This window comes from Sciurus vulgaris (assembly GCF_902686455.1).
Source record: "Sciurus vulgaris genome assembly, chromosome: 7".
Taxonomy (NCBI): Eukaryota; Metazoa; Chordata; class Mammalia; order Rodentia; family Sciuridae; genus Sciurus; species Sciurus vulgaris.
The window spans coordinates 110,254,458-110,282,066 of NC_136467.1; the positions used below are offsets into that span (position 1 = coordinate 110,254,458).

General features: G+C 36.5%; 1 protein-coding gene across 6 annotated transcripts in view; it reads left to right on the forward strand.

Annotated features, from left to right (window-relative positions):
- PTCHD4 (patched domain containing 4) overlaps positions 1–27,609 on the forward strand; it is a gene marked incomplete at its 5' end in the record, with an annotated part of 252,389 nt that overhangs the window by 45,361 nt on the left and 179,419 nt on the right. For 5 of the 6 annotated variants that reach the window (XM_079148298.1, XM_079148299.1, XM_079148302.1 and 2 more), the window contains one exon: positions 10,773–11,253. In XM_079148298.1, coding sequence (XP_079004424.1) covers positions 10,773–11,253 — 481 coding nt within the window. Of the gene's footprint in view, positions 1–10,772; positions 11,303–27,609 lie in introns of all 6 variants that reach the window. The other variant, XM_079148301.1, reaches the window with a different exon arrangement.

Sequence of the window (27,609 nt, forward strand, 5' to 3'; positions counted from 1 at the left end):
AGTTTTTTTAAGTGTAATTTCTAAGCCATCTAGGTGTGCCTTTGCTAGATACCTAAGAGTACAAAATTTAATATAAAGACTAGCCCATGTTCCTGTCTAAAATGCATCACATCAGCCAAGAAATGTTAACACGTTTGCAAAGGTGAACCATTGCACTTTCATTTCCCATGCTGAGAAAGTAATATTTAACTTGCACATGGAATGGCAAGATAGGAGAGTACTTACTTTCTTGACTTTATCCAAAGGCTTTCAATTATATTAATAATTGAGGTTGAATATCTTGATCATAGTAAAGAACAATTTTGTGGATCTCATTAGGATGTATGTCACAAACTATATTTTCAAAAACTTGTCTGTCCTTTTGGCGATAACAAAGAAAAGTTAATTTAGGAAACATAAAATGGACTTAAGCAAGTATTGTATTCTTTATCTAGCATTTTAGTGATATAGTTCAATAATTATCCTGTAGTGTGATAATTCTTTACTGTGGCTTTAAGTTACTTTTGTCTTTCAAAGAAAGGAAGGACAGAGATGGTAGGGTGCAAAGGAAGAACACAGGGATAAAGGGTCAGAGAGAGAGAGAAATAAAGAGAAAGGGAGTTGGGAGAGAAGGGAGGGGGAAAAAGAGATGACCCAAGAAAGAGATACGGGTATGTTAATAAAAGACAACGAAGGAATAAGACCTGAATCATCTATCTTTTAGAGATACAGTGGTATCACTTTTGTTTTATTAAGGGATTAAGACACAGCAAACCTCACCTGCAACTGCAAATGAAAGCTGTACTATTGATTTCACCTTCTCCCATGATATATCTATTCCATTACACTTCCTTAAAATGTGTGCCCCATTTTTGTTTCCTTTAGCTTGAAAAAGGTACCATTTTCCTTCCCTATCTTCAATGAACTTGAATGTCTAGTTGAAATCTTAAAACAGATACTAAAAATGGTAAAAGGCAACATGTATTAACTATCAAAAGAGATTCCTTTGAATTAAAATTGGACATAATCTTAGAAAGCAAAGTAAAATAGAAATTAGAAAAAATAGAGTTAATAAATGCTAAAATTATTTCTAAATTACATAAATTGATGGAAGCTTTATTCAACTTCATAATCTAGACCTCTGTGATAACAATTATGTGTATTATTCAAGAAAAAAATGAACCTGTTATCCCTAACCTGGTGCTTTAGACATAGAAAATACTGAAAAATAAAACATCATTTGGCTAAATGATTTAGCCCTTGTTACTGAGACAACAATGTCCCCATGATCTTTTCTTTGAAGAGAAAACACCATTTAACCAAGTGCAAGTTCAGATCAGCTCAGGAGCTGAGTGTTAGCACTTGAACCTATCTTTAGCAATCAAGAGTCTGCTAGCAGTTACTAACCTGTAACTTTAAGTAGAATACTTCATTATATCTCAAAGGGCAAAATTGAAGTCCTTCATGAGGAAGGGTGAACTGTCTTAACTCTAGCTGACTTGGGAGCTATGAAACAGATTGCCTAGAATTGAGTCAGAGATTAAGGAAGTCCTGGTCCTCCTTCCTCCTCCACTGCCTAAGGGAAATTTGACTAGATGTCACACGTTAATTTCTCCTTCCCTTCAATCCACTCTTAGTTCACTTCCACTAACACACTTACTTTTATTAATTCTGTTGATGAGTCAGAAGGTTTTTCAAGATAATATAAAATAACCTAACCAAGAACACAGGAATGACCTATAAACCTATACCAAACGTGAGCCAAAGTATTTCCTTGGAATGTTTATATGTGCATATTTATTCTTACATGGTGGGATCATGCCATCTATAATTTTGCAGCCCCAGCACTTACCTTGATTTTTCTGCAGACTTCTGTACTACAGTATTTCTTGCTGCTTTACCCTCTTCCCATCATATTTATGTGCTTTATTTCTACAGAAAAAAATATAAATTCTTCCAAGGAAAAGACTTTCTCTTCCCTTTATTTGTCTTTATCGCCTTTCTCACCCAAACTAGTAATCAAACTTCTCATCTCCTTCATACATAGTATTTGTTTTAAATTATTGGAGTGATGGGAACCATTAGAATTAGTACATCACTTCCGTGACTCTCACACCTCTGACAAGTAAGTTTTTCCTCCAAAATGCAAAATGCCTTCAGCACTCTGGAAAGGTAATTCTCCAGAAAAAGCCTAGGTGTGGGGAAACTATATTTTCAGAATAATGTGCATTCCATAAGTTCTGAAGTATATATTTTTAATGTTCACAATGTTAGATAATTCTTGCTTTAGAGAAAGCTGTGAGGGACGGTATGTATACACACACACACACACACACCCTTTCTAGTGCCCATTTCCATCCCAAGGTACACCAGAAGGTCATTTTCCACAATTCAGTCAAAGAAAGCGTTTTTGTTTTTTTATTTAGCTTTTAATTTTTTACAGACTGCATTTGGATTCATTGTACACAAATGGGGTACCTAATTTCGTTTCTATGGTTGTACACAATGTTAATTCATACCATTCGTGTAATCATACACATACATGGGGCAATGATGTCTGTCTCATTCCACCATTTTTCATACCCCTCCTCTCATTTTCTTCTACATATTCTAAAGTTCCCCATTATTCTCTCATTCCCCAACCCCAACCCCATTATATATCATCCTCCACTTATCAGTGAGAACATTTGGCCTTTGGATTTTTGGACTTGGCTTATTTCACTTAGCATGATTCTTTAATTCCATCCATTTATTTGCAAATGCCATAATATTATTCTTCTTTATGGCTGAATAGTACTCCATTGTGTATATATACTCTGGAAAGCAGTATGGAGAATCCTAAGAAAACTTGGTATGGACCCACATTTTGACCCAGTAATCCCACTCCTCGGTTTATACCTAAAGGACCTAAAATCAGCAAACTACAGTAACACAGCCACATCAATGTTTATAGCAGCTCAGTTCACAATAGCTAGATTGTGGAACCAACCTAGATGCCCTTCAACAAAGAAAGCTTTTGAATAAAAAAATCCCAATATTTATTACCAGTCCCAATGGTTGCATCTGCCCAGTACACCCCAGTCATTCTTTTAAGTCCCAGGAACACCGCATACCTACTCTCCTGTCTAAAGTTTGTGTATGCTGTTTCCTCTGCCTGGAAGACTGATCTTCGTGTGCAGCAACCAAATCCCTCATCCTTATTTGAATAATGACTACTCTTTCTTAGGTCTCAGATGAGAGCCTGGAAAGCCCTCTTAGTACCTCCTAGGCTAGCTGATTCCTTTCTAGGGCTCCCTTACCTGTGTATGTTCACTGGTACATATATATGTATGCGTGTTAAAAAGCCGGTCTTCTCTCCTCCCCTCAACTCCCAGAGCCACAGGCTCTTGGAAGTTAACTGTAGCTGTTCACCAGTCTGCCCTCAGAAGCATCAGGAAAGGAACAAGCACTCTGAATATTTCTTAAACAAATGGATAATTCTGCCCTTCTTGCCAGGTTCCACCTGGCATCCTGGGTACACCCGTGTGCTCCCCACAGTGGTGCCTTATGTAGACATCTGCAGTGCCTGAACGTTCCCATCTTCCCCAACTTCACCACTGCAGCAGGCTGTGTTGAGCTCTGCTCTGAGGTCTGTCCCTCTGGGTTGTCAGACTGATCTGTTCTCCACTCCGAGGTGCTAATGGCTCAGGTGTCACATTTCTTATGTGGTCTGTGTTTGTGACCTGAGACTTTTCAGAATAGCTTCTTGGCTCAAAAGAAATGCTATCTACTAAAGGGGGTCACTGTACTTAGGGACTTTTCACATTCCTCAAATGCTCCCACGTGGGTGATGGCTAACTTCTGGTAATTCAGGTCAGCAACAGAGCTAAGTGTGTTTTGATAGGAAATACTTGGTCTCAAGTAATGACCATGATCCTTCTGTGAAAGATGTATTTAAGAATAGTAGCTTTTATGAAAATTTTAGGGATAGATAGGATCACTAGTAAGGAATTCCAGAAAAACAGAAAGGTAGTTTTTATATGGCTGATATTTAATGCAGATGTTTTACTCTACTTCTACACATTTTTAGTAAATTTGTATAAAGATTTTGCAAAAATAAAGGAGAAATTCAATATACTTATGCTGTTATGTACTAAGCAAACCAAGACAGTAGAAAGGATAATAGAAATCTGAAGATAGAAAACAATTAAAATATAAAATTCTGGGCTAATGAGAGATGATTTTTATCTCAAAAAATTGGAGCAAAGTCTGTTTATTTTTCCATTTGAGAAGAATTTTCTCAGGAGAAAACCCAAAAAAAAGAGAAGAAGCAACTGGGTCCAGATTTAGAAAAAAAGATAAAATGCTTCCTGTTTCTATGGAAACGAACATAGGTCATCTTGTGTTTCCCCTTCCTTCTTATTTCTACCCCCTACCCTGCTTAACACAGGTTTCTCTAGAATACTGTGTGGTGTCTGATAACTTTACTGCCAGTGAATCATTAATTGAAGAGCAAATCAGATCTTTAGAGATAACAGGAGCCAAACCTTATACTTTGAAGAGGAGGGAGTTGGCAATGTGTCCTCTTGAAACCAGGTGACTTGGTCCTGTGACCTATGTTTTTTCCATCGCATTATAGACATTTGCTGGGGAATGTGGAATAATCTTAGATGACTAAATGAATAAACAGTATTATTTAAATATTTCATTTGTGATTAATGAAAATAATATCCAGCCCTTCCTGAGTACTATTTATATACTTTACATCTATATTAATACACTTGATCCTTCCAATGCTTTATGATTCTTGTTTTAACAGTAATGCACCTGATGTGTAGGGAGCTTAAGACACCTACACAGCTTATTGGTGTCATCGCTGGGACTCTGAGCAAAACAGTTGACTTCTTGAATCTGTGTGCATAATGACTGTATTTCACTTCCTCTCATTCAAGTATACTCATAAATTATCCAAATATATGTGCAGTTGTGTTAAGAACATGAGTCTTGGAGCCAGAAACAGAAATCAAATGATTACACTATTTCATAGCTACCTGAACTTAGTCTGCTCACATGGTCTATCAAGGCCCCATGTCTTCCTTGGTGACTTGCAGCAACTCCGGTTTAGTACTTCCTCAAAGAGTGGCTGGAACAGTTGCTGGAAATAATGCAAATAATGTTCCAAAGTCTTGGAACTGTGTCTGCCACGTGTGATAAAAAATTCCAACCAGGCCACAGTTCATTGATATGCCAGAGTGCTTTGTTTCACTTATTTTATATTCTGTTTGGCTAAAGTTTTTATTTCATTTTAGCAGCACAGAAACCTTGTTTTTTAACCTTCCTCTTTGAAAAATGTCTGAAATACACTACTGCACTTTCCTAGCTTAGCATTGTGAAAAAAGAGATTTAATTTATTCTTTATTGGGGCATTTTAATGCTTTTAAGTCTTCATTTTGAAAATGACTTGATTATTTTTAAAAATAAGAAATTTGTTTCCTTATTATTTGCTTATAGCTAGTAAATAAGAAATGCTGGAAAGGTAAATCAAGATAACCAATGGTTTCATTTAATCCTACTTTGTGTAAACACTTGACATTGGGCAATGAAACAAAGAGATATAAGCTAGGAATAATTCTGAGGAAAAACATTTTTCAAACAAACAAAGTCTTATCATTCTTTGAAAAATGTCACCATCTATCACACAGGAAGATTTTCTTTTTAGCAATAAAGAGAACTGACCATCTGAAAGTTTCCAGTATTCTCTTAGTGTCTACCTCATCAAAAATCAATAAAATCTGAATTACAATTGCCTTGGACAGGAACTGTGCTGCCAAATTATTTTTCAGTCACAGAAAGTATCTGAATGTCAACCTAGCACATATATTGAGCAAATTTTACACTTGCTCCCTTATCATTTCCAAGAATCATTAAGTAATTTTTTTCTCTACCCAACTGTCTAGGGCATTAAAATCTTCATTCTTTAAGAATTTATTCTTTGAGTTTATCTCTAAGAGTTTAATTTTCTTTTCACTGGAGAGTGTGGATTGGGTGGAAGTGATTTTAAAAGCTACAAAGTAGTAACCTCAAGCTAAATAAAAGCTAAAGGACCTAAGAATATTTTTTTCTATATTATACTGCTGGAGAGAGAATGTGCTGAGATGCTTCATGTCCATGAGATAGCATCATGACCTGTACTTTTATTGATTCACCTTGGAACAATTTACCTGCCAGACACTGCCTCCATGACATTTTCTTATGCTGCATCAAGAAAATGAAATACTGCAGGAGCTTCCGAACTGCTCTTTCCTTCAGAGTCTTCTCTATTGCCAAAGTCCTTTTCACACAGCACAATGAAAGTAGGCATTTCAAAACAGGAAATCAAACCATTCCACTGCCTATAACCCACCAGTCATTTCTCACTGAAGGACAATTAGTCCCAACACCTTAATGAGCTTTTTGTGGCCCTGTCTGAAGGAAACTGAAGGAGCCCTGGTCATATTTTTATTTTAAGGTTTCTCTCCAACCACTCTCTTCTATTTCTTGGGCAGCTGGTACCGTCCTTTGACTTTAGAGAATGGCTCATGGGAATCCTTTTCCCTAGGTCTGCCCCAGTCCCCTGGTATGTTGACTAGCTTATCATACTTCTTTGATACACAGTGAAAAGGAACATATTTTGAAGAAATGTTATTGAGAGTAAAAAGATTGAAAAAGGGATGAAAGTGTCTCTTTATGTCCTGATCTTAGCAAAACAGTCTTTAAAATAAAACCTCTCATGAGTAATTTACACCTTGTGGTGAATTCACTCAGTTAAAAAAGATTAGGGAATGTTCTAGAACAGCCTTCTTCTAGGGATAGGGAAGTTATTAGTGAGAAAAACAAGGAAGAGTGCCAATTTTCAACAAATGCAACTTCTAGCAGAGGAGACAAAAAAGGAACAATTTAATGATTGTATAAGATCTTTTTAGATAGAAATCATTATCAGGAATAGAAAAAAAAAGGTGGGGGAAGGGCCTATATAATAGATGATTGCAGGAAAGGAGGAGCCCACTTGAGAATGTGTAACTCACATGATTTCTTTAAAGCTAGAACTTCCATGGCAGGAAGTAGTCTTGGCCATAGGAGTCATGTAGGAAAATATTCCAGGCATAGGGGACAACAAATAAAAGTGAGGTGGAAATTAACCTGTTGTGTTTAAGGAGTAGGAAGAGATGCCAGAAGAGGTAGAAGAGGGAGGTAGGAGACAAGGACAGATGTCTTCTCCAACCATGGACCACGCTGGGCCCTGCAGTCCTGGTAGAGGGTCCTATTTTATTCCTAGTGCAAGTGGATGAGCCAGTGGAAGGTTTTAGGCCCAGAAAGGAGATGAGGTCCTATTTACGATTAGACTCTGGCTGCACTTTGGAGAACAGATTGAAGAAGAGCAGACTTGGACATGGATATGAACTAGGGCCCTAAATTCATCTCATGTTATTGACATCAGTCCAGTTCAGCAATGCACTGAAATAGGGATGCATTGAAAACATCATGTTGCCATCTGGTCATATTTTTATTTTAAGGTTTCTCTTCACTGGAACATAAAGGTGATTTCTATACTTAAAGGAACCTTGGAGCTTGTGTAAGAAGTAAGTTCCTTTGGGAAAGGAAGAAGTTGAATCTATGTGTTAAATGGTAGGTAATTGCTTTAGTTGGAGAGGAAAGTGTTGGAAAAGGGTAATCTATAAGTGTGATAAGTTTTAATCAAACAGAATATTTATGGGGAACAGGAGTTGAAATGGTTCCCCTGATATGATTCCCATAGGATTGTAGAAAGGATTAGACTTGGAACAGAAGATCTGGGTCAAAACCCATGGTTCATCACCTTGACTAACAGATTTTCCTTCTCTAAGTCTCCAGGCTTGCTCATTTATTAAACAAAGCAGCTCTTCCATGTTACTGGTAAGATCTTGCAAGATATGGAAATAAGCAATTCATGGCTCAATAGAATTATATTATCAAACTATAATAACATATCTGACACTCAGATCTCTTAAAAATATCTACATGGGTTGTATTTTCCTAGAAATAGAGCTGAAAATTTACTTCAATATCATGTCAACATTTCCTCATAATCACAGATCTGCTCCTATTATAGATAAGAAAACTGAAATTTAGAAGGGAAATGAACCAGTTATGGGTTTCTTATGCAATTAGTATGAGCTGCTTGCTGCAACTTGGGTCACATGAACCCTGATCAGTCATTCTCTCCATTAATCCTACTGGATGTCTTAAGAGTTCAGAAGTTCTGCTCCAAATATAGTTACAATATGTGTTGCATTTGTTATTTGTTTCTCCTACTGATAGGCTTCTAAGAATTAGCTTGGAAAAAGAAACTCCCTTGCCACTTTTATGAAATAGAAGTTTCCCATGTAAACAATGTCTAAAAATGTATGTAAGTGTTGTGAACTCATCAGTGGAGACTTTAGATTCCAGGACATCCAAAGATGTTATTTAATTTGCTCAGGTACATAAATTAGAACTGAATATGAGAGAGAAATTCATTCTGTTACATTTATTTAAGTATAATAAGCAAAGGTAGGATGGAAGCATACCTTCTCTAAACTATTTTTGTAAAAAAATGGAAATTCAACAACTTCAAAAGGAAGGTTAGAAGCTAACCAAACTCACCAAAGATCTGTTGTTTAAAAATCTATATTTGTCTTTGTTAAAACTTTGACTTTTCCTAGACATATTACCAGCACCCTCTTTGATCTGCTGTAGTCTCCAAATGGAGCCTAGGGGAAAAATCATCTCCATGCTGCTGCTAAAGTTCTCTGAGAAAACTTTGTGATGGCATAAATCAGTAAAGACAGAAAAAGCTGCACATTCTTAAGTACATACAACTTTTAAAATGCTTTCCCTCTCAAATAATCAGAAGCACAAGTCTACTTCAAAGAAGAGATTTCACAGAAATAGAATGGCAGAGCCAAAAATTATACTAAGCTCAAAACAAAACTAATCAAACCTAATTGAGGAACAACTTGCATCTACCAAACAATTAAATGGTTATACAATCTCTTGATTCTGGGGAAAGACTACTGCTTCCTTCAAAGTTTGCTTGTTTTTCTGCTGGGAACTCACTGGAACACTCCAAAAGATTAATCAAGAGACAGCTTTGGGAACCTACAGCCAAACTCTTGATTGGATTTTTGTAAGGAGAAGAAAAGGGGAAATTGAAAAAAATGCCATGGAAGTGGGAGGTACCAAGCAGGAAAAACATCTTTAAATCACATTCTTACTGGAAATATGTTGTCATATGGAATTGGTCAAGTTGAACTAATTAGATGATTTTAATTATTTAATGTGATTATTTTAAATGGGTCTATGGAGTAACTATGGCATTTCTCTCTTAAATTCTTGATGATCCTAACCAGCATTTGTACTTTCTTGTAAACTTCTTAAACTTTTTGTATTTGCAACAGACTCTCAAATATTAGGGTTGCTTGGGTGCATGTTAAAAAATACAAGTACAAATAAGTGCCTCATACATAAGTGCCTGGATTAAACAAGTCCCGAATAATTATTTCACATGTGTACAAGATGTCTCATGGTTCTGTAAAGGCATCCGTGCTTATCATATTACTGCATTTATTAGCCTTACCACTGCCCTCTCTAGAAAGAACTCTTTCCTGTCCCAACTCTACTTTTTTATAGCCCTGTGAGATGAGCATCTTGCCTGATCCAGTTCACACACAGTCTACTTGTGGCATAAGTTCACCTTAGTGGCTGCTTCTCACTCAATTCCTGCAGCATATTTTTAAAGCTATCTTTCATCCTGCTTCCTGCTATTGGATTCTACATTCTGACAACCATTGCCATTGAAGTACCTGACAATTGTAGCAAAAATAAAATTTCCAGGTCGTCTAAAATTTGGGAATGGTTTTCAGGAATTTCTTCCTGAGTGATGAAGCACACAGGATGAGAACTTCTGTTCTGAACCTGTTTTAGGAGCTTCATGTTCACCCAGGAGGAATGATTGCTTCTTCTACCAAACTCTTACTCTTATGAGTTTGCCTGTACAATCCATGTCAAACTCTGAAATTGAGATAACTTTTGGCAATCATATCTGAAAATTTCATCTGTTTCATTTGGGAGGTTTGTCCACTATCATCTAGAGGGAAAGATCAACCTGTGTCTAAGGCAGGTGTTTGGAGTAAACATATTTAGGAAACACTTCAACATCATTAAATTAATTGTAAGAAAGAGTATTTTTGTACGGTTCCTGAACTATGAAATTATACTGCCAGATTATAGGGAAACAAGTTATGTGTGTGTGTGTGTGTGTGTGTGTGTGTGTGTGTGTGTTGGTGTAGGTGTGTGTACAGAACCTCAGAAAATTTAACTTATAGGAAACATAATAATTTTAATTTTTAAAATGTTTTTAACTCATGCAATTCCTCTGATTAAAACTGAATCGTACACTTGATCCTCCATTAAGGAGTGGTGATAAATTGTTATAGAAGGAAAGTTAGAATGAGGGTATTTGGGGAAATCAAAGTAATAATATTTATGTACATTTTCCTATGCATGTGGTAAGTCTCGTGTAGCTTTGTAGTACTCTTTGCATCTTTTCTAATCCTGATCATCATGCATGGTATTACACATAGCTCCAAGAGGTTGAATATATGATCTTGACTTGCCTCTCCACCCACATCAGTTCCAAACTTAGCACCTCTCTTTGCCTTCCTTGTGCTCCTTCACTTAGAGTAAGAAACTGTCCCTTGGAATGTGCATCCTTCTGGTAACTTAAGTCTCCCATTTTTTGTTTGTTTGTTTTCAAGGATGGGAGGAACAGTTTTATTGGACACCAACTGGGCGGGGTAGTGGAAGTGCCAAACAGCAAGGACCAGCGGGTCAAGTCAGCCAGAGCCATTCAAATCACCTACTACCTCCAGACCTATGGCTCTGCCACCCAAGACCTCATAGGGGAGAAGTGGGAGAATGAGTTCTGTAAGCTTATGAGGAAGCTTCAGGAGGAGCATCAAGACCTCCAACTCCACTCTTTAGCATCCTTTAGCCTCTGGAGAGACTTTCATAAGACCAGCATCCTGGCCAGAAGTAAGGTCCTGGTGAGCCTCGTGCTGATCCTGACCACAGCTACCCTCTCCAGCTCCATGAAGGACTGCTTGCGCAGTAAGCCTTTCCTGGGCCTCCTGGGGGTGCTCACAGTGTGCATCTCCATCATCACTGCAGCAGGGATCTTCTTCATCACGGATGGAAAGTACAACTCCACCCTGCTGGGAATCCCGTTCTTCGCCATGGGTAACTATCCATCCTTGTGGTAATCGGATTCTTACCGGTTTGGGGCAAGGTAGTACATTTCTTGAATTCTCAGGCGGAAATCTGTTTTCATTTTGCATTGGTGTGTCTGTGTGACTGTGTAAAATTTTACTTGAGGTTGTGTCTGTTTCATCTTCTTGGGTCTCTCAGGAAATCCAGAATGTCCAGCCCATCTTCTCACTTAATTTAATGCTGTCAAATGTTTTTAAATTATGCAACACTGGAATTCTCTACTCAGTTTTTTTTTTTTTTAAAGATGATAGGTCAGGTATAAAGGAGAGACTGTGTTAAGGAGATCCAACCTCTATTTCAAACAAAATTTTGTGGTTCTTATTCATGGGCATCCTCAAATTAGTGTTAGTGAAGATAACTACCATGAGAGGAAAATTCTGAGAACCACTGATAGGTCCTAAATGCAAAGAACTTAAGTAAACTTTCATCAATTTCAAACTTTTTGCAGAGAATCTACTCCCAACCCCTCACCTCCATATAAAGTGAAAGCTTTAGACCTTTGTCTAAAGAGAGACATGAGAATAGAAAAAAAAAAAAAAATCATACAGTCTTTTAATCTCTGGTGAAAATAATTAGTGAACACCCTTACTTACTCTTATACTTTCTTCCCAATCATATGTAAAAGATCTCCCAACTGTACAGATATGGGTGTTGTATGCAGTAAAAGTCTGGGAATTAAAATGAGTGAGGACTCAGAACCAAGACTAATGTGTCATACCAGAAAAGAGAAGAGAAGGGCGCTACCTAGGTGCTGCAGAGGATTTTGCTAGGTAGAGTGTAAGTCCCAGAGTGTAACCATTTAGAGTGTGCCTCAAGGTGGTGAACTGACTTGAGCAAGAGTCTTCAGATACAAAATAATTGCTTTTAAGTCCCCAGCTTAACATCAGTTATAAATTAGTTTTTGATGATTAAATGGAAAAATTGCAGGTATGTTGTCAGAAGGATCTTAGGTGACCAGGCCCCCTTTTATTTTACCTTACCAAACATTTTTGTGAATGACACCTCAAAGAGGATTGCTACTGTAAGTGCTGAAGTCAAGCACCTTTATCTGGGATAATGAAGTTAGGACTTCATTATGGCCCTATTAAGTAGATCCATCTCTATAAACCTGAGTTTCTTCTTGTGTAAAATGGGAATAATAGTGATATGTCTTCAAATTCTTGCTTTTTAAAATGTAATAGAATATAATTAAAGTTAATCACACATAGTCAACACTCAACAAGTACCAACATGTTTTAATAGTTAACTTGGTAGGTTGAGTATGTTTCAGTGATAAATGGGAAGCAGCCCACAGCTGGATTTTGCATATCTTTTCTAAATACGTATTCATCCTGTTAATAAAGTATGTTTCTTTCTTTTTTTCCAAAGAACAATATGAGAAATTTTGTCACTAGGGATATATATGAGGCTAGGTAGTTTTGAACCATTTATACTTGTGCACTTGTTAATTTAGTCTCATGACTTGAGATAATAATACTAGATCTATAAGAATCATTCAGTATGATTCACACATGAACATGGATCACTCAAGATTGACAAATTAAACACCTTAGAACCTACTAGAGCTTTTTCCAAAACAGGTGGCAAGATTAGGTAGTGGAAAGATTTTTCAGGAAAAGATACAATTACATATTCTGTAAAAAAAGTAAGGAGAAAAGTCACCTGTACTTATGCTGGATTATAATGTTGGCTCTATCAAGTCAAAGTGGTGGTTTTATTCCCAAAACAAATAGCAAGAATGCTTAAAGTCACAGTGAAGAGCAAGTTCAGACCCCATAACATAATTTGCACTCCTCCCACTGATCTTTAAAATCATAAATCAACCTGACCTGTGTAGGCGCAGACCTTGGCAAGTCTGGGGTGTGTGCGTGAGTGTGTGTGTATTTGTGTGTGTGTTCCTGCAATTCTGAGAAGGAACATTTCTGCTGTGTTCTAAAATCATAGCAATGAAAGACCTATAAGCATATATTTAAGAGCTTTGCTTGATCAAGGGGAAGTTTGCTTTGTATATAAAATTATTGTAGTCAGTACTGAGAACTGGTGAAATGAAAGGAACACTCCACAGGGTTAGAAAGCATGGGTTTTCATCACAGTTTTTCTAATAACTTTGTGTGTTATATTGAGTGGTTATTTTTAGTCTCTTTCCTCATTCTTTTATATAAAATGGAAAATTTCAACTACACAGTTTTAAATGTTGAGGATCCTGCAATATCATTTTATTATTCTACTGAAGTTAGAATTTGTTTCTTTATAAAAATTTTTATGGTATGTACTCTCTTCAAACCTCTACTCTCCTTCATTGCCTTTCTGAGAAAGAAGGAGAGAGAAAGATCTCTGCATAAGAAAAAAATCACACAAACTTGCATATAAAGGTTCAGACACAAGTCTATAAGACCTAAAAAACACATTGCTATGAAGGTCATGAGATAGAATGTGATGTTAAACACAAATAAATAGTTTAGCAAATAGATATCTGATGGTGGTACACATAACATTCGTTTAAACTGGTCCTTCATTGAATTATAGTGTACCTACTGTCAAAACTGCATGAATGAAAGTCAATTGAATGTAGGGGAAGGTAGGTCTGACTATTTTTGTTACCTCTATTTTATTCCTAGCTTCCTATGAGGATTTCTTTGAGGTAGTGAATATGTGCTCCAAGATGTGCCAGTTAATATTCAAACCATTTGCTCTTATCAAAACTCATCCCAAGCCCTGGGTATGTCACTTAGGGTGTCTGTTCTTCAAACTCACTAGTACAGTTGACTTTTCTTGGACCACCTATTTCTCTGCACTCAACACCTATTTCTGCATACTCATCAGTCTGCTTTTGTTTTTGTTTTTGTCATTTGTCCAGCTGATATTCCCAGTGTCATGTCAGAAGCACAAGTATCTAAATACGTTTTACATTCAGTGCCAATTTTTATACTTTGTCTTGTTACTCCCGTAAGTAAACTTACATATGTCAAAGTATATGTTCCAGATTTGGGTTGAGAAAAGAAGGTAATTATAGGTACATATAGTCTCTCTATAAAAGTATTCAGAGACAAATCCAAAATCACAACAAATTTGTGAAAACACTTAAAATGACTTCACTTAGCCCAACCTATACATTCTTTTTCTGCCCATAGGCTGATGATAATGCCACTCACTGAATTTTTAATTTATTGTCAGCCTTTTTTAAATTTGTTTCACCTCATTTACTTTATGTGGATGTGTTTCCTCTTTCTGGAAGGAGCTCCAGGCTGGCTTGTGCTGTACTTTGCTGGTCTTCTGTGCATGGTTGCAAGACCATCACTGGCTTGGTTCACTGTTATTCCTTCTCTCCATTCTGAGTTTGTGCTGTGTACTGGAGTCTCACATCAGTCTCATATCAGTCCACTTACCTCAGTGCACAGAGATTACTTGATTTTTACAAGTGATCCCAAAGTCTCTAGATAATGGCTTTCATGCATCTCAAACTGAATCCTGTCTTCATTTACTTATTGATTTACATATTTATTGAGCACCTACTATGTTCAAGACATTTTGGTTTTGTAGTAGAAGACATTGAGCAGAACTAATCAAGTTCTGACCCTTATGGATTTTATGTTTTAGACTTACAGAGGGAAGGAATAATACAATAAAATAAAGAAATATAAACTGTGCTGTATTGCTGATAAGTGATTAAAGTATATAAATGAAACTAGATAAGGCATAAAGAATGCAGATGACCAGAAAAAAAAAAACCTTTTTAAAAAATATAAATTGAACCAGAGAGCTAAATTACGTGAAAGAAAGATTCATGCAGAAATTTGAGAAATGAGTGTCTCTGGCAAAGAGGATTATACTTGCAAAGATTCTGAGAAATGACCTTGCTTGGTGAAGTTGAGGAAGGGCAGGAAAAGGAGTGTGATTGGAACAAATTAGGCAGTTGTCTGAGTATAAGGGGAAGGGGCTGTAAGCAGTTTTGGGCCAGATCATATAAGGCATTTGGAATATAATACTTCAGAGTTTAATCAGGTTAAGATTTCTGAAGCATTTTGAGACAGGAGGGTATGATCTGACATATATTTTAAAGGCATCTTTGGCTACATTATGCAAATTAGTCTGCAATAGGGAAGGGATGTTTTATAGGGTGACTATTTAAGAAGATTTTGCAAAATCTGCCAGGGATATAATAGTGGCATAAAATAGCATGGGAGCAGTGAAGACAGTAAAAAAGGATTAGACTCAGAATATATATTTAAAAATAGAATTGACAGGATTTACTGAAAGACTAGATATGGCATGTAGAGAGGAGAGAAGTCGAGGGTAACCCCAAGCTTTAAGAACTGAATAACTCATGGAATGCAGTTGCCATTTTCTGTAGAAGGATACCGATCAGGCATCCCAACAGAGAAATGTGGAGTTACCTGTATAAGATGGTACACAGATCACGTTCAGAGGTAAAATCCATCAGTTGGAGTTGAAGATATAAATTTCAGATTCGTCATGGTATAGCTAATATTGAAAGCCATGCAACCTGATAAGGGTAACTAGAAAGACAAATATTAGAAGCCTGAGAGTTGAGCCCTGGAGCATTCCAATGCCTAGAGGTTGAGAAGATGAGGATGATTCCGGAGATAACACTAAGAAGAGTCAGGCAATGAGAGAGCTTGCCAACCAAGCCAATAGTGTCCCAGCAGCAAAGTAGAGAAAGTGTTTCATGAAAGATCTCAATTGTTCCAAAAGCTGATAAGAAAATTTGTACAATGAGGGCTGAGGAGATAGCTCAGTCGGTAGAGTGCTTGCCTTGCAAGCACAAGGCCCTGAGTTCGATCCCCAGCACCGCAAAAAAAAAAAAAGAAAATTTGTACAATGAGAACTGAGAAGTAGCCATTTGAGTTAGCAATATGAAGGTCCGTGACTTTGATGCTTAGGCAAATGCTGATGTAAAACTGTGATTTAAAGGGAGATGTTCAATATAGCTTGGAGGAAAGGAACTGAAGAAGATAGTGAGTAAAGACACTTCAAAGAAGATTACACTAAAGGGAAATTAATGATGCTTGCATGATGATGGAAATATACAGGATAGAAAAAAAACTTTATAGTAAAGTAGAAAGAGGAGAAAATTACAGAAGCAATGTCATTGAGTGAAAGAGAAGGGACTACATTTAAAGATGAGGGGAGTCTTTGGCTTTTGTAAGGCATCTACTTTATGAAAATAAAGGCAAAATATATGGGCAGAGGCTAAAATATTGGGGCTTGAAGAGGTGGGAACGTGGTAAATTCTCTTCTGTGTCTTCAACTTTGTCAGTAAAATAGGAAGAAAGTCAATAGTTGAGAATAAACTTGGGAAAGGAGGTATCGATTTTTGGAAAATGAAGGTAGTGAAAGAGTCACTTGAAAAATTGGAGATGAAATTAAAGAAGAAAATTTAGATAACTAAGAAGTACTAAGGACTCACAGGAAGTTTGTGCTCATTAATTAAAAAAAAAAATCAGTGAGCAAGGTTTGCTGTTGTTTTTTCCCCCAGTTACAAGTAGCTGAACAAGGACTGAGTTAAATATAATTAGAAAAGAAACCAACTAAATGTGAATTTATGATGTAGGGGAATGAATAACTATTATAATATCTCATGAAAACCATACTAGTCAGATTCAGTTAGGTTATGTTACAGCAACAAATAATGTCCTAAGTCTAACATAACACAACAAACATGTATGTCTTACTCATATTTCAGTTTGGTGTGGAGCCAGAAGCCCTTTTGATAACTCTTTAACACAGAGACTCAGGGATCCAGGATGCCTCCATCTTTGCAACTCTGCCTCATAGAAGTTTGTGCTCCCAAAGGTACACAGAAAATAAAATAGAGAAGGCAGCATCTACTTGTAACTGCTTTGTATCAGAAGTGATACAGTTACTTCTCCAAACATTTCACTCATCAAAAGTAGACACAGGGCCATATATCAACAGAAAGGGAATGTAGCAAATTGAAAAGAGAAACGGATTATTTCATGAGCTTCCACTACCTCTTCCACATAAACTAAACCAAACAATAAAGGAAATGACACTATCATTACTCTTCATCATCACTGTGAAAAATTACTAAGATCAAATATTAAAATTCTTTGTGAGGTCAGAGAATTATTTTAGGCTAGAGTCTGTTCTAATTATCTTAGTATATAACTAAAACCACAAAAGTTAATAGTGCCAACAACCATTTTATTATGCTCATGGAGTCTGTGTGTCAGACTCCATTTGGGCAAAGGCAAGGTTCCTCTTACCTCTAGCGTGTCTGGAGCCTCAGCTCAGATAACTCTAATGACTGAGGATGACTTGAATGTCTGAGGGCTGCAACAGCTGGGACTAGAGCCACCACTTCTTTGCTTGTGTGGCAGGTACCAAGTCTGGGATCACTGAAAGAAAAATCTCAGCTGGGATTGTTGAGAAGAATATTTAATACGGCTTCTTCAGCATGATGGTCTTGGAGTAGTCAGACTTCTTATATAGTGGCCCAGGGTTCTAAGAAAGAGTGTTGCAAGGGAGCAAGGCAGAGGTGCAAGACTAGCCTAGACATAGAAGATACATAGCATCAAAACAGCCATATTCCACAGACTGCATACTGGTCATAAGGCCAGGGACATAGGGACAAGGCTTTATTTGATAAACACTTTTATTTCCCTAAGTATGAACCAGCATAGTGTTTAGTATATAGTGGGTCCTCCAAGACTTGATGTTGGTTAGTTTTTTTTTTTTTTTTTTTTTTTTATGATTACATTATGACATTAGACATCTTTCTTGGTATGTTGGTGTTGCACAGGGTCTGTTTTACTTAAGGTCATTAAATGCATCAAAATTCTTCCCAAAGGCTGGCATGGTGGTGCATACTTGTAATCCCTGCACTTGAGAGACTGAGGCAGGAGGATGGTGAGTTCAAAGTCAGTCTCAAAAATTTAGACAGGGCCTACACAATTTAGTGAGGCCATGTCTCTAAATTATATATACATATATATTAATATATACATTAATGTAGTTGGAGCTATTTCTCAACCATGTTAATTGCAGTCATCCTGATCTCAGAGATAAACCAGTAGTTCTTTGGGGACATGCTGTCCAATGTTGTGAAAATATCCCTCTTCTTTGAACCTTAAATTCAGAAGACTTGGAGTCTAGTCTAGGTCCCACCTCTAACCTGCTAGATGTCATCTCTCTGGGTCTCCTTCACCTTTTCTTTCAAATGATGAAGAAATTGGATGGGTTGTGCCTTCCTGCCTCTTCCATCTTTACTCTTTAATCAGTACATCATTCACTCCATACTTAAGCTACATGGCATTTCACCTAGATTTTTGGCTCATTGGAGGATAGAACTGGATCTACTTGGCATCTTTGCTATTTGTCTAAAGTACCCTTAGTAGGCACTTTTCAAATATTCACTTATTGATAGATTTTGCAACTGTTAAGTGATTTTAGAGAAAAACCACTAATTTTTTGTTGTTTTTAGCTTGTATATCTTAATGTCTCCTACTGCTGCTTAGTTTTAATTTTCTTATATTAACCTTCGTTCTTTTGTAGCTTTTACATGGGTCTTCTGAATCAGAGCTTTTTAATGAATTAAGACATTATCTCACTACTTGTTCTGGTAAACCTTTTGAAGGAGGTGGAAAAGAAGATATCTTGGCATGATAATTAAGGAGTTGAATTTTACGCTGAGCATTTGAGGTTCCATTGACTTGTATGTACTTTTTGTTGTCTATCACTACCCAACATTAGTAGAAATTATATCCTGATTCCTTAAAGCTCTGCATTATCTATGCAATTCACTTCTGTCTTTTGCATATTTTACTGCTAATGAGCTTCCTCAAGGGGTGAATGGAGTTTAGGATTGAGAAAGAATACTGTTATATAACAAAATTTTGCTTGGAGTGAGACAGGTGTAGACTTATTTTGATGATCTCGTTTATCCCAACAAGTTACATAGTTTAGACTTGATATATAGTTGATATGTTAGTTTGCACTTTTTAGATGGAAAAATTTTCTAACTATGTCTCTTGCCATTCAATATGTGTTGCCCCTACTTTTTACTTTTTGAATCAGATGGTAAATTAAGATGGAATATTAAGCAGATGGTGAAATGAGTGTTAAATCAATTTATCCAGCACTTGGTGGTATTATTAATATGCCAAGTAGCTCCACTTCTCCAACTTGGACATCTAAGCTATCCTCAAATACATGTCTGTCAAAGCAATTTTAATGGTCCTTATTAATTGACATTGACTTAGCTGTCAAGTCAGAATGTTCCAACAGAACTATTTCTGATGCAGGACAACTGCAATTGACAACCAGAATGGGATTTTCCGCAGTGCTGCATCAAGGCAAATACTGCCACTCAAACTTTGGAAACGTGAAGGGTGAAAATGCATTACACTTTATTATATTGCTTTTCTGAAGAAAAACGAACTCCCTTCCAGATAAAATTAAAATTTAAAAACTAGAGACTTCCTTTCCTAGATTCAATTGTTTTTCATGGCAATGATTTCATTCCCTATCACCTAATAAAAAAGAAAATTGGAAAAGTGAAACCCATCTTACTTCTTTTTGGTGGGGGTCCTAGAGACCACCCTTATGTACTGATTCCCCACTTGTCTTCCTGGAGCATTGAAATGTAATTATGTATCAATACCTGTGTACCTAAGTTGTTGGCTTCTCTTTTAGTGATTGAGCAATGCCTTCATCCAGACCAAGACAAAACTCTAATATTCAAGACTTGGCTTATAGATATCACTGCATACCCTTAGAAATGCAATCTGCATAGATCTGAGTTTGAATTTCATACAAAGAAGGTGTTGCTATTTTTCTTGCTGTTTAGACACATTGACTTGGCCTAAATATGTTCAGGCCAATGATATTTTCAATGATTTTTTCTATTTGTAAACTAACTATGATATTTAATAATATAAATTAATACAGTACTAGTTAATAAAACTTATTAATAGTATTTAAGATGGTACAATGAAAGAGGTAGAAGATAGCCAGATTAATGAGTGACCAATAATGAAGGAAAAGAAAATAATTTTACCAGAAAGAACTAAGTATAATATTAAGTCTACTGTTCAAAAGAAAGGGATGTATGGTGGGTGGGGGAGACAAGTTAGATTGCTCACTTCATCGAATGAAAGCTAAATGAGATCACAGAAAGAGATATTTATGAACGGCACCTCACTTGCAAATTTTGAAGTGAGATTGCAATGAACATTATGAGGACTCATTTTTTTCTTAGTGCTTAACAGTGAATTTATGGATGCACCCTATAATTTTGCCACATGTCTCCTCCCTTCCTTTGCCATGGTCAGGAGTAAGGACAAATTTATATACTTTACTGTACTGTCACAGTGTTTGGCAAATAATAATTGAGGTGCTTCATAATTTTTGAATGAATGCTTTATTATTTCACTAGTTCACAACAAAGACTTTTTCTTAGAAATGAATATCAATCTGAGTATGAAAATAGACATACTTTTTTGAAAAATTAGAACAATTGCTATTTAAAAAGTCTTTGAAAGTGATCAAATGATGAGGGGATTTTGGACTTTCAAATATGAGAGTTGTATCTTTCCTCAGGTGCTTCTTTGTGCACTAAAAGTATTTTTGTGCCCATTTTATCATGAAAAGATTATTTGCCAAGAGTTAAGTAGGGCAGCTTTTTCTATTCAATGAGGAAGTACAGTGACCAGAACCATTCTCAAGGCTCATGCAGAGCCAGAATCAGAATCCATGTTTCTTGACTCTTCCTCCCAGCTGTCTTGACTTTGCTAGCTGTTCTCCAACAGAGGAGCATCTTGGCATCTGCTATGGTTTTTGAGACCTGAGAACAGTTGATAGAAGACTGCTAACAATCTTCTCCTGCTTCTGACCATATAGTTCACCCTGATATTTTTTTAACTGACAAGTTTCCTTAAAAATTAAATTGAAGAAAAATTATTATGGATTTTGCTTTTAATTTTGAAAACTCTCACAACCATTCCATACTGCCTTCTTCCTAATATTATAGATGGTATAAACTAAACTAGGGGTGAACTAAATGGGTTTCACAGCCTGGATGGCTGTGCTTTAATCAAGTATTATATCCAAATTCTTCCAATAGTCGTTTTTTGAAGTGTTTCTGAAAGCGTTATTTTTTTTTTCCTCTTAACACCTTAACTTTCTCTCCTGTAGTCAAGTTAACCTAATTCAAAGGGTTGGAGGCGATGAGGGCTATGGTTGCCAGGGAAAACTGAGTGAGAGTGCCAAGAGATTCAATTACAGAATTATCTGTTATTTCACTGTATTCCAGAATTAGAATGTCTGTCTTACAGGTCAGGAAATTGTATTATAAAAGCACAGTGGCAAAACCAATTCTCAGTGCAAGAATCCCATTAACTAAATTGACAAGAGATAATTATGTTAGCCAGAATTTCTATTCTGGTGACTTCTCCAGAAGGTGGTTCACATATGCCCACTAACAAGACTTCACTTCCTCAAGATGTGTAAAAATATCAAGAAAATACCAATTATTACCCAGAAGGCTGTGTGATGAGCAAAAGTTAAAGCAGTGTGAACTCTGATGAATTTCCTTGTTCTTCAAAGAATGCTAACACTGATACGCCCCCCATATCAATATCACCCCCACCCAATCTCCAGAATGCACTATCATTCCTCCCTGAAAAGTTCTAGGTACATGACATTGTTGCTGACCTCACTGGACACCCCCCCCCCGCCCCCCGCTTTCTATGCTGGCCTTCCTCTTTTTTGGATAAACATCCTCTAAGATGAATCAATTTCACTGTGTATGAACTAAGCAAATAATGTTTCTGCTGGGAGTAGGATGCATTCTTTTCCTTTGGTTAGATATTGATCAAATGAGATTAAATCTCACAGAGTGACCATTTGCTCATGATTTCAAAGTGTTTGAGGTTCTTCCCAATAGTTTCTCCCTGTGAACTTTCTATGTTTTTTCTTTTTCTTGTGTTGTTACAGGCCATATATCTCTTTGCCCATTCTAATTCTTCTTAAGCTTATCCTGAAAAATGAAAACCATAATGCAACCTCACATTATATGAGAGTTCCTGTATTCTTCTCACCCCATGGAAATGCCATTACAACATGAAAAATGACTCAGTCAGCCCTGCTGTGGACGAGAGAGAGGTTCATCCAAGGAGGCTATGTATTTAGTCTAGCTTCTAATTCCAATCTCCTTTACATTCTTTGTTTCAACCAAAATAAAACTGAATTACATCCATGACAAGGTTGTTTTATGTCTCATGATGTCCCTTTATCCAGAAATCCCTGTTCACCTCATTTGTTCTAGTTTTCAAGGCTCACATGCCCTTTGTTTTTTGGTTCATGTGTTTTTTTGTACTGACCTCCAAACTCATGAATGACTGATTGATTCCCTTTTTTTACTTTCTCTGTAGCCTTGTTTAAATGCCTATTGTTCCTTCTCATGTTAGGTTGCAAAGCCTTTATTAAGGGATCAAGACTTACTATTTTTGTAGAGGACCTAAGCACCATGTAGGAAGTATTTTAAAATTACTATAGGACTGACTGAACAGAGAACTGCTCTGCCCTTTGGCCCACTCTGCATAACTGGCTTTGACCTTGTGTTCCTTGCATGGGCTTTGTGCTCCAAGCTCTCTGTTTGTGCTCTCTGTCACTCCTGTATTTTCTTTCCCACCATACTTTTTCCTGATCTTTGCTCTGGAAGGCTGACTCCGATGTGCTGTGTTCACCCTGTATCCCTTGTCCTCTGGGTTTTTCTTGGGTTGGACCAATGAGACTCACTGCCCGGAGATAATAAGAAAGAAGGGAAAAGAGGTCAAGGTTTTTCTTTCTTACTCTTTTCTTCCCTGCTTCGGCACTATTTTTTGTTTGTTTGTTTGTTTGGCAACAACTCTGTTGTGGTGAGCAACCCCTCTTCCATATCTATAGGTCTCACTGGACCCTCATAAGATTATTTTGTTTATTTCTTTAGGCTTAAATTGGTATCAACTTCCTGCTTTGAGAATATCTAGTTACCTCATGATCCCTTCTTTCATTTTGTTTTCCCTTTGGCTCTTTTTGTATCTATATAAATAGTACCTTAATAAATAAGCTCTCTTTATCCCTGGAATCCATTTGCTTTCTCTAACTCTTGCCAGCCAAACTTCTTCAGGTACAATGCATCTACTCTCTACCAAACAAGCCCCTACATCAACAGACCTAGGAGCAGTCTATATTGCCTACTGAATTTGAATATCAGCTGATAACTGAACATCTGCTGCCATATTCTGCCTGCCATTTTGGACATCTCAAGTTCACAGTATCTTTAGTATCTTGTGCATTGCATCTTCTGTCAGAGTCCAGTCTAGTGATTCATCTCACCTACTTTTATGATTCCTAGAATTTACTTTCTCTAATAAGTTGAAGTCATATAGGCAAATCCTCCTGTGCAGACTTATTTTTGCACCCATATTGGCTATTGTGATGGATGTCTGCTTTGAGAAAGAGCCTGAAGAAAATTTCTCAACTATATGTTTTTACCATCACTCTTGACAAAAGTTAGGGCTGGCATTAAAAGAGACCATCCTCTCCATGATTCAAGAATAGGAAAATTATTTCACTGGAGAATTCCATATCCCCAGACTCATTTTCAGGTCATGGTGGCTATTTTCTTCCTCATACCAAGTTTAAGCTAAAAGTAGTTTGCTATAAAATTGTTGCCTTGCAGTCGGACTTTCCACTTATATATAAAAAGAAGCTGCCTGTCCTTGTTTTGTGCCATGATTCCTGTGCTTTTGCAGCTAAAAATAGCATTGGCGCCCATTCCTGGCACATTGTATTGCAAGCTTCTATCTAATTTTCTGTCCACACTCACCCTGAAGCCTTTTCAGCATTGCTGCTTTCCAAGTATTTCCTTCTCATTGAGTATCTGCCTCACTCTCCACAGACCTCTTCATTTTCCATTTTCAAGGTTGACACATATCCTTCTACCAACACCTCTTTTTCTAGAAATTCTATTTTCTGTTCCTGGAAAGTAGTTCATTCGTTTGTTTGTTTGTTCATGTATATTATGTTGCAAGCTGCTTTTCCATTAATGATAAATCAAGAAGGTTTATATATACAGAAAATGTATAAAACCTTTGTGCATGTGGTTTTTTACTGATAGTTCCATTCATGTGTGAATACTATTCAGATGAATAAATAGAATATCACTAACATTCCAGAAGTTTTCTGAGTGTCTCTTTCCAATCACAATCATCCCCCATGTGATCACAGGTGTCCTGACGTTTTAGAGGGATCAACTGTTACCTTTTCTACATTTTCACTATGCTGTATGTGTATTAAATATTTGTTGGCAAATTTAATATTTACCTGTACAAGTGACTATCTCGAGAAATGGTTTTTCTTTTAAAGTTAAGATTTAATATTAATATACCTTCGTTGGAATTTTTTCTTCATATATGTTAAGTATGTTTTCCATTTTTAAAAGATTAACCTGTTGTCTTAGATTTTCCCCATGTATTTTATAAACTGTACATTTGAATGTGCAAATTTTTCTTGGTTAATGATTCTTGCCTCTTAGCTGAGGAATTTAGTACTGATGGTGCCTTCAGTATAATTTGGATACCATAGATTTAAATCTGTTGTCTTATTTTAATTATTTATTTATTTGATTTCTATTTATGTCACATTTCTATATATTGGTGTTGTTTTTCACCTTTTTTTTTTTTTTTGGTCTGTTTGTTGGATTTAATTAATATGCCTTTTTTTTTTCCTTTTGCTGCACCTAAACTACCACTGAAAATATTGTTAAATTTTAAACTTTTACTAATGGAATTTTAAAATTCCTATTAGTTCAATTCAGTTCAGTTTTGAGTCTCCTGTGTCTCAATTTTTTCCTGTTATCTGAAGATAATTTCAAGCTTAGCTGTATTTCCTATAAAATAAGCAAAGTTTTCTAGCTTTGTATAATTATCCCACTACCTGAAATTCCTGCGACTCTGCTTCTACTGTCGTGAGTGCAGGTCTCAAGCTAATTACCTGGTTTCCTTGTGAACCTAGTTATCTATCAAATATATGAGTATTTTCAGATTCCTAGGTTGGTGCTCTCTCTTCCACTGGGGCTCTGTGTTTGTATCTGTCTGGACCCTGAAGTCACGACTAAATGGGAAATATTGCAAATCTAGTTCAGGATTTGAAGTTCCCTCTCTACTGTGCCAGTATACACGAAGACCCATCTATAAACACCCTCTTAAATACTTTGTTCCCTCTGGCCTTTCTTCTGCTCTGCTCAGCGTGGAGACAAGTCTCTCTCCCATGCTCTGCGATCTGGGATTGAGGTGGAGATTAGTCCTAGTGCTCTTACTGCTATGAAGCTGTGGCCTCTGAGATATCAGCTTCATGTGGAGACGGTGTCACAAAAAGACTTCTCACCTTGGACAAACCCAGGAACTAAACTTCACAACCCCTTCAGTTAACTAGCTTGAAGCCCAAGTGTGCAATGCTATAAAAACCACTCAGGGAAAAAAAAAAAAAAAAAAGTACAGTTGCCATAAAATTCCAATTAATCCTGTCGATTCTGTTTTTCCTCAAAAACTTACCCTTAAATTTGTCCATTATATCTGCAACTCTTCAGTAATTTTCAGTAATGAAATTTATTAATATATTTGTATTTATATTTCATCCAGCATTTTTTTATTTCCAGTTAACAGACTGATCCAAATAACACAATCTTTTCATAGCAAGAAGCAGAAGCAGCTGCAATGTCACTTTTAATGGCTCAATATTGTTCTAGGCCTTGTTTTCAAACCATCTCTATTTTAGTACCTTTCAGATCTATATGTGTTATATGCTTAATAAAATACTAGCTTCCATTAAACCCAACTTTGCTCATCACATAATTTCATGACAGTTTGTTCATTATATTCAGTTTTGACTGATAGATAATATTCAAATATGAAGTTTACAAGCTTCCTTTTACTTTATATTTTTGTTAGAGCATTATAGTTATACATAATAGTTGAGTTCATCCCTACAGAATCATACATGCATAGACTTCAATTTCAGTTCATGATCTTCCCTTTTTCCTCCTGCCCACCCCTCTCCTATTCTCCTTGCTTTGCTCTGCTAGACTTCCTTTCACTCATCTATATATATTTGACTGGTTCTTTTGACTTATACATAAAGGTGAAATTCATATATTCATATATATGCACATATATATGTAGTATACTCATATAGGCACATAACCTGGTATTTTAGGAATTCATTCCTCATTTCCTCCCCTTTCCCATCACTCCACTTTGCCTCTTGATCTCCTTCTACGATACTGATCTTCCCTGTGTCTTTATGTTAACTTATCCCTCCCTTTTCCTGTATTTTACTCCAGCTTCCACATATGAGAGAAAACATTTGACCTTTGAGTTTCTGAGTTTGGCTTATTTCACTGAGCATGATATTCACCATTTCAATCCATTTACTAGCAGATGTCAAAATTTCATTCTTCTTTATCACTCAGTAGAACTCCATTTTATATATATGCAACAATTTCCTAATCCATTCATCTATTGATGGACACATGGATTGATGCCATAATTTAGCTATTGGGAATTGTGCTGCTACAAACATTGAGGTGGCAGTATAGCTATAGTATGATGATTTAAGTTCTTTGGAAAAATACCAAGAAGTGAGATAGGTGGGTCATATGGTGGATCCATTCCCAGAACCACCATACTGCTTTCCAGGGTGGTTGTGCTAATCTGCAGCAACATCAACAGTATACCTTTCCTCTCATGTCTTTGCCAGCATTTATTATTGTTTATATGCTTTATCATTGCCATGATGACTGAAGTGAGATGAAATAATAGTGTATTTTTGATTTTCATTTCCCTGATTACTAGACTTTGAATATTTATTCTTGTATTTGTTGGCCATCTGTGTTTCTTCTTTTGATAAGTTTCTGTTTAGTTCTTTTGTCCATCTATTGATTGGGTGATTTAGGGGATTTTGGGTGTTAGATTTTTTGAGTTCTTTATATATTCTAGATATTAATCCCCTGTCAGAGGAATAGCTGGCAAAGATTGTCTCTCCCCCTGTAGCCTCTGTCTTCATGCTCTTAATCATTTCCTTTGTTGTACATATAGCATTCAAATACAAAATTTTCAAGCTTTCTTTTCCTTTAGAACAATTATTTCTTTCCTTTTGCTACTCTGACTTCTCCTTCTCTGAAGAAATGGTGTGTTAACCTTAAAAAGTTGAATCTGAATGTAGGAACAAAGGATTTGAGAGACAAGATGAAATCGGATGACTGACTTTATCCAGAGTATGGTGCTGCAACACCATCAAGGT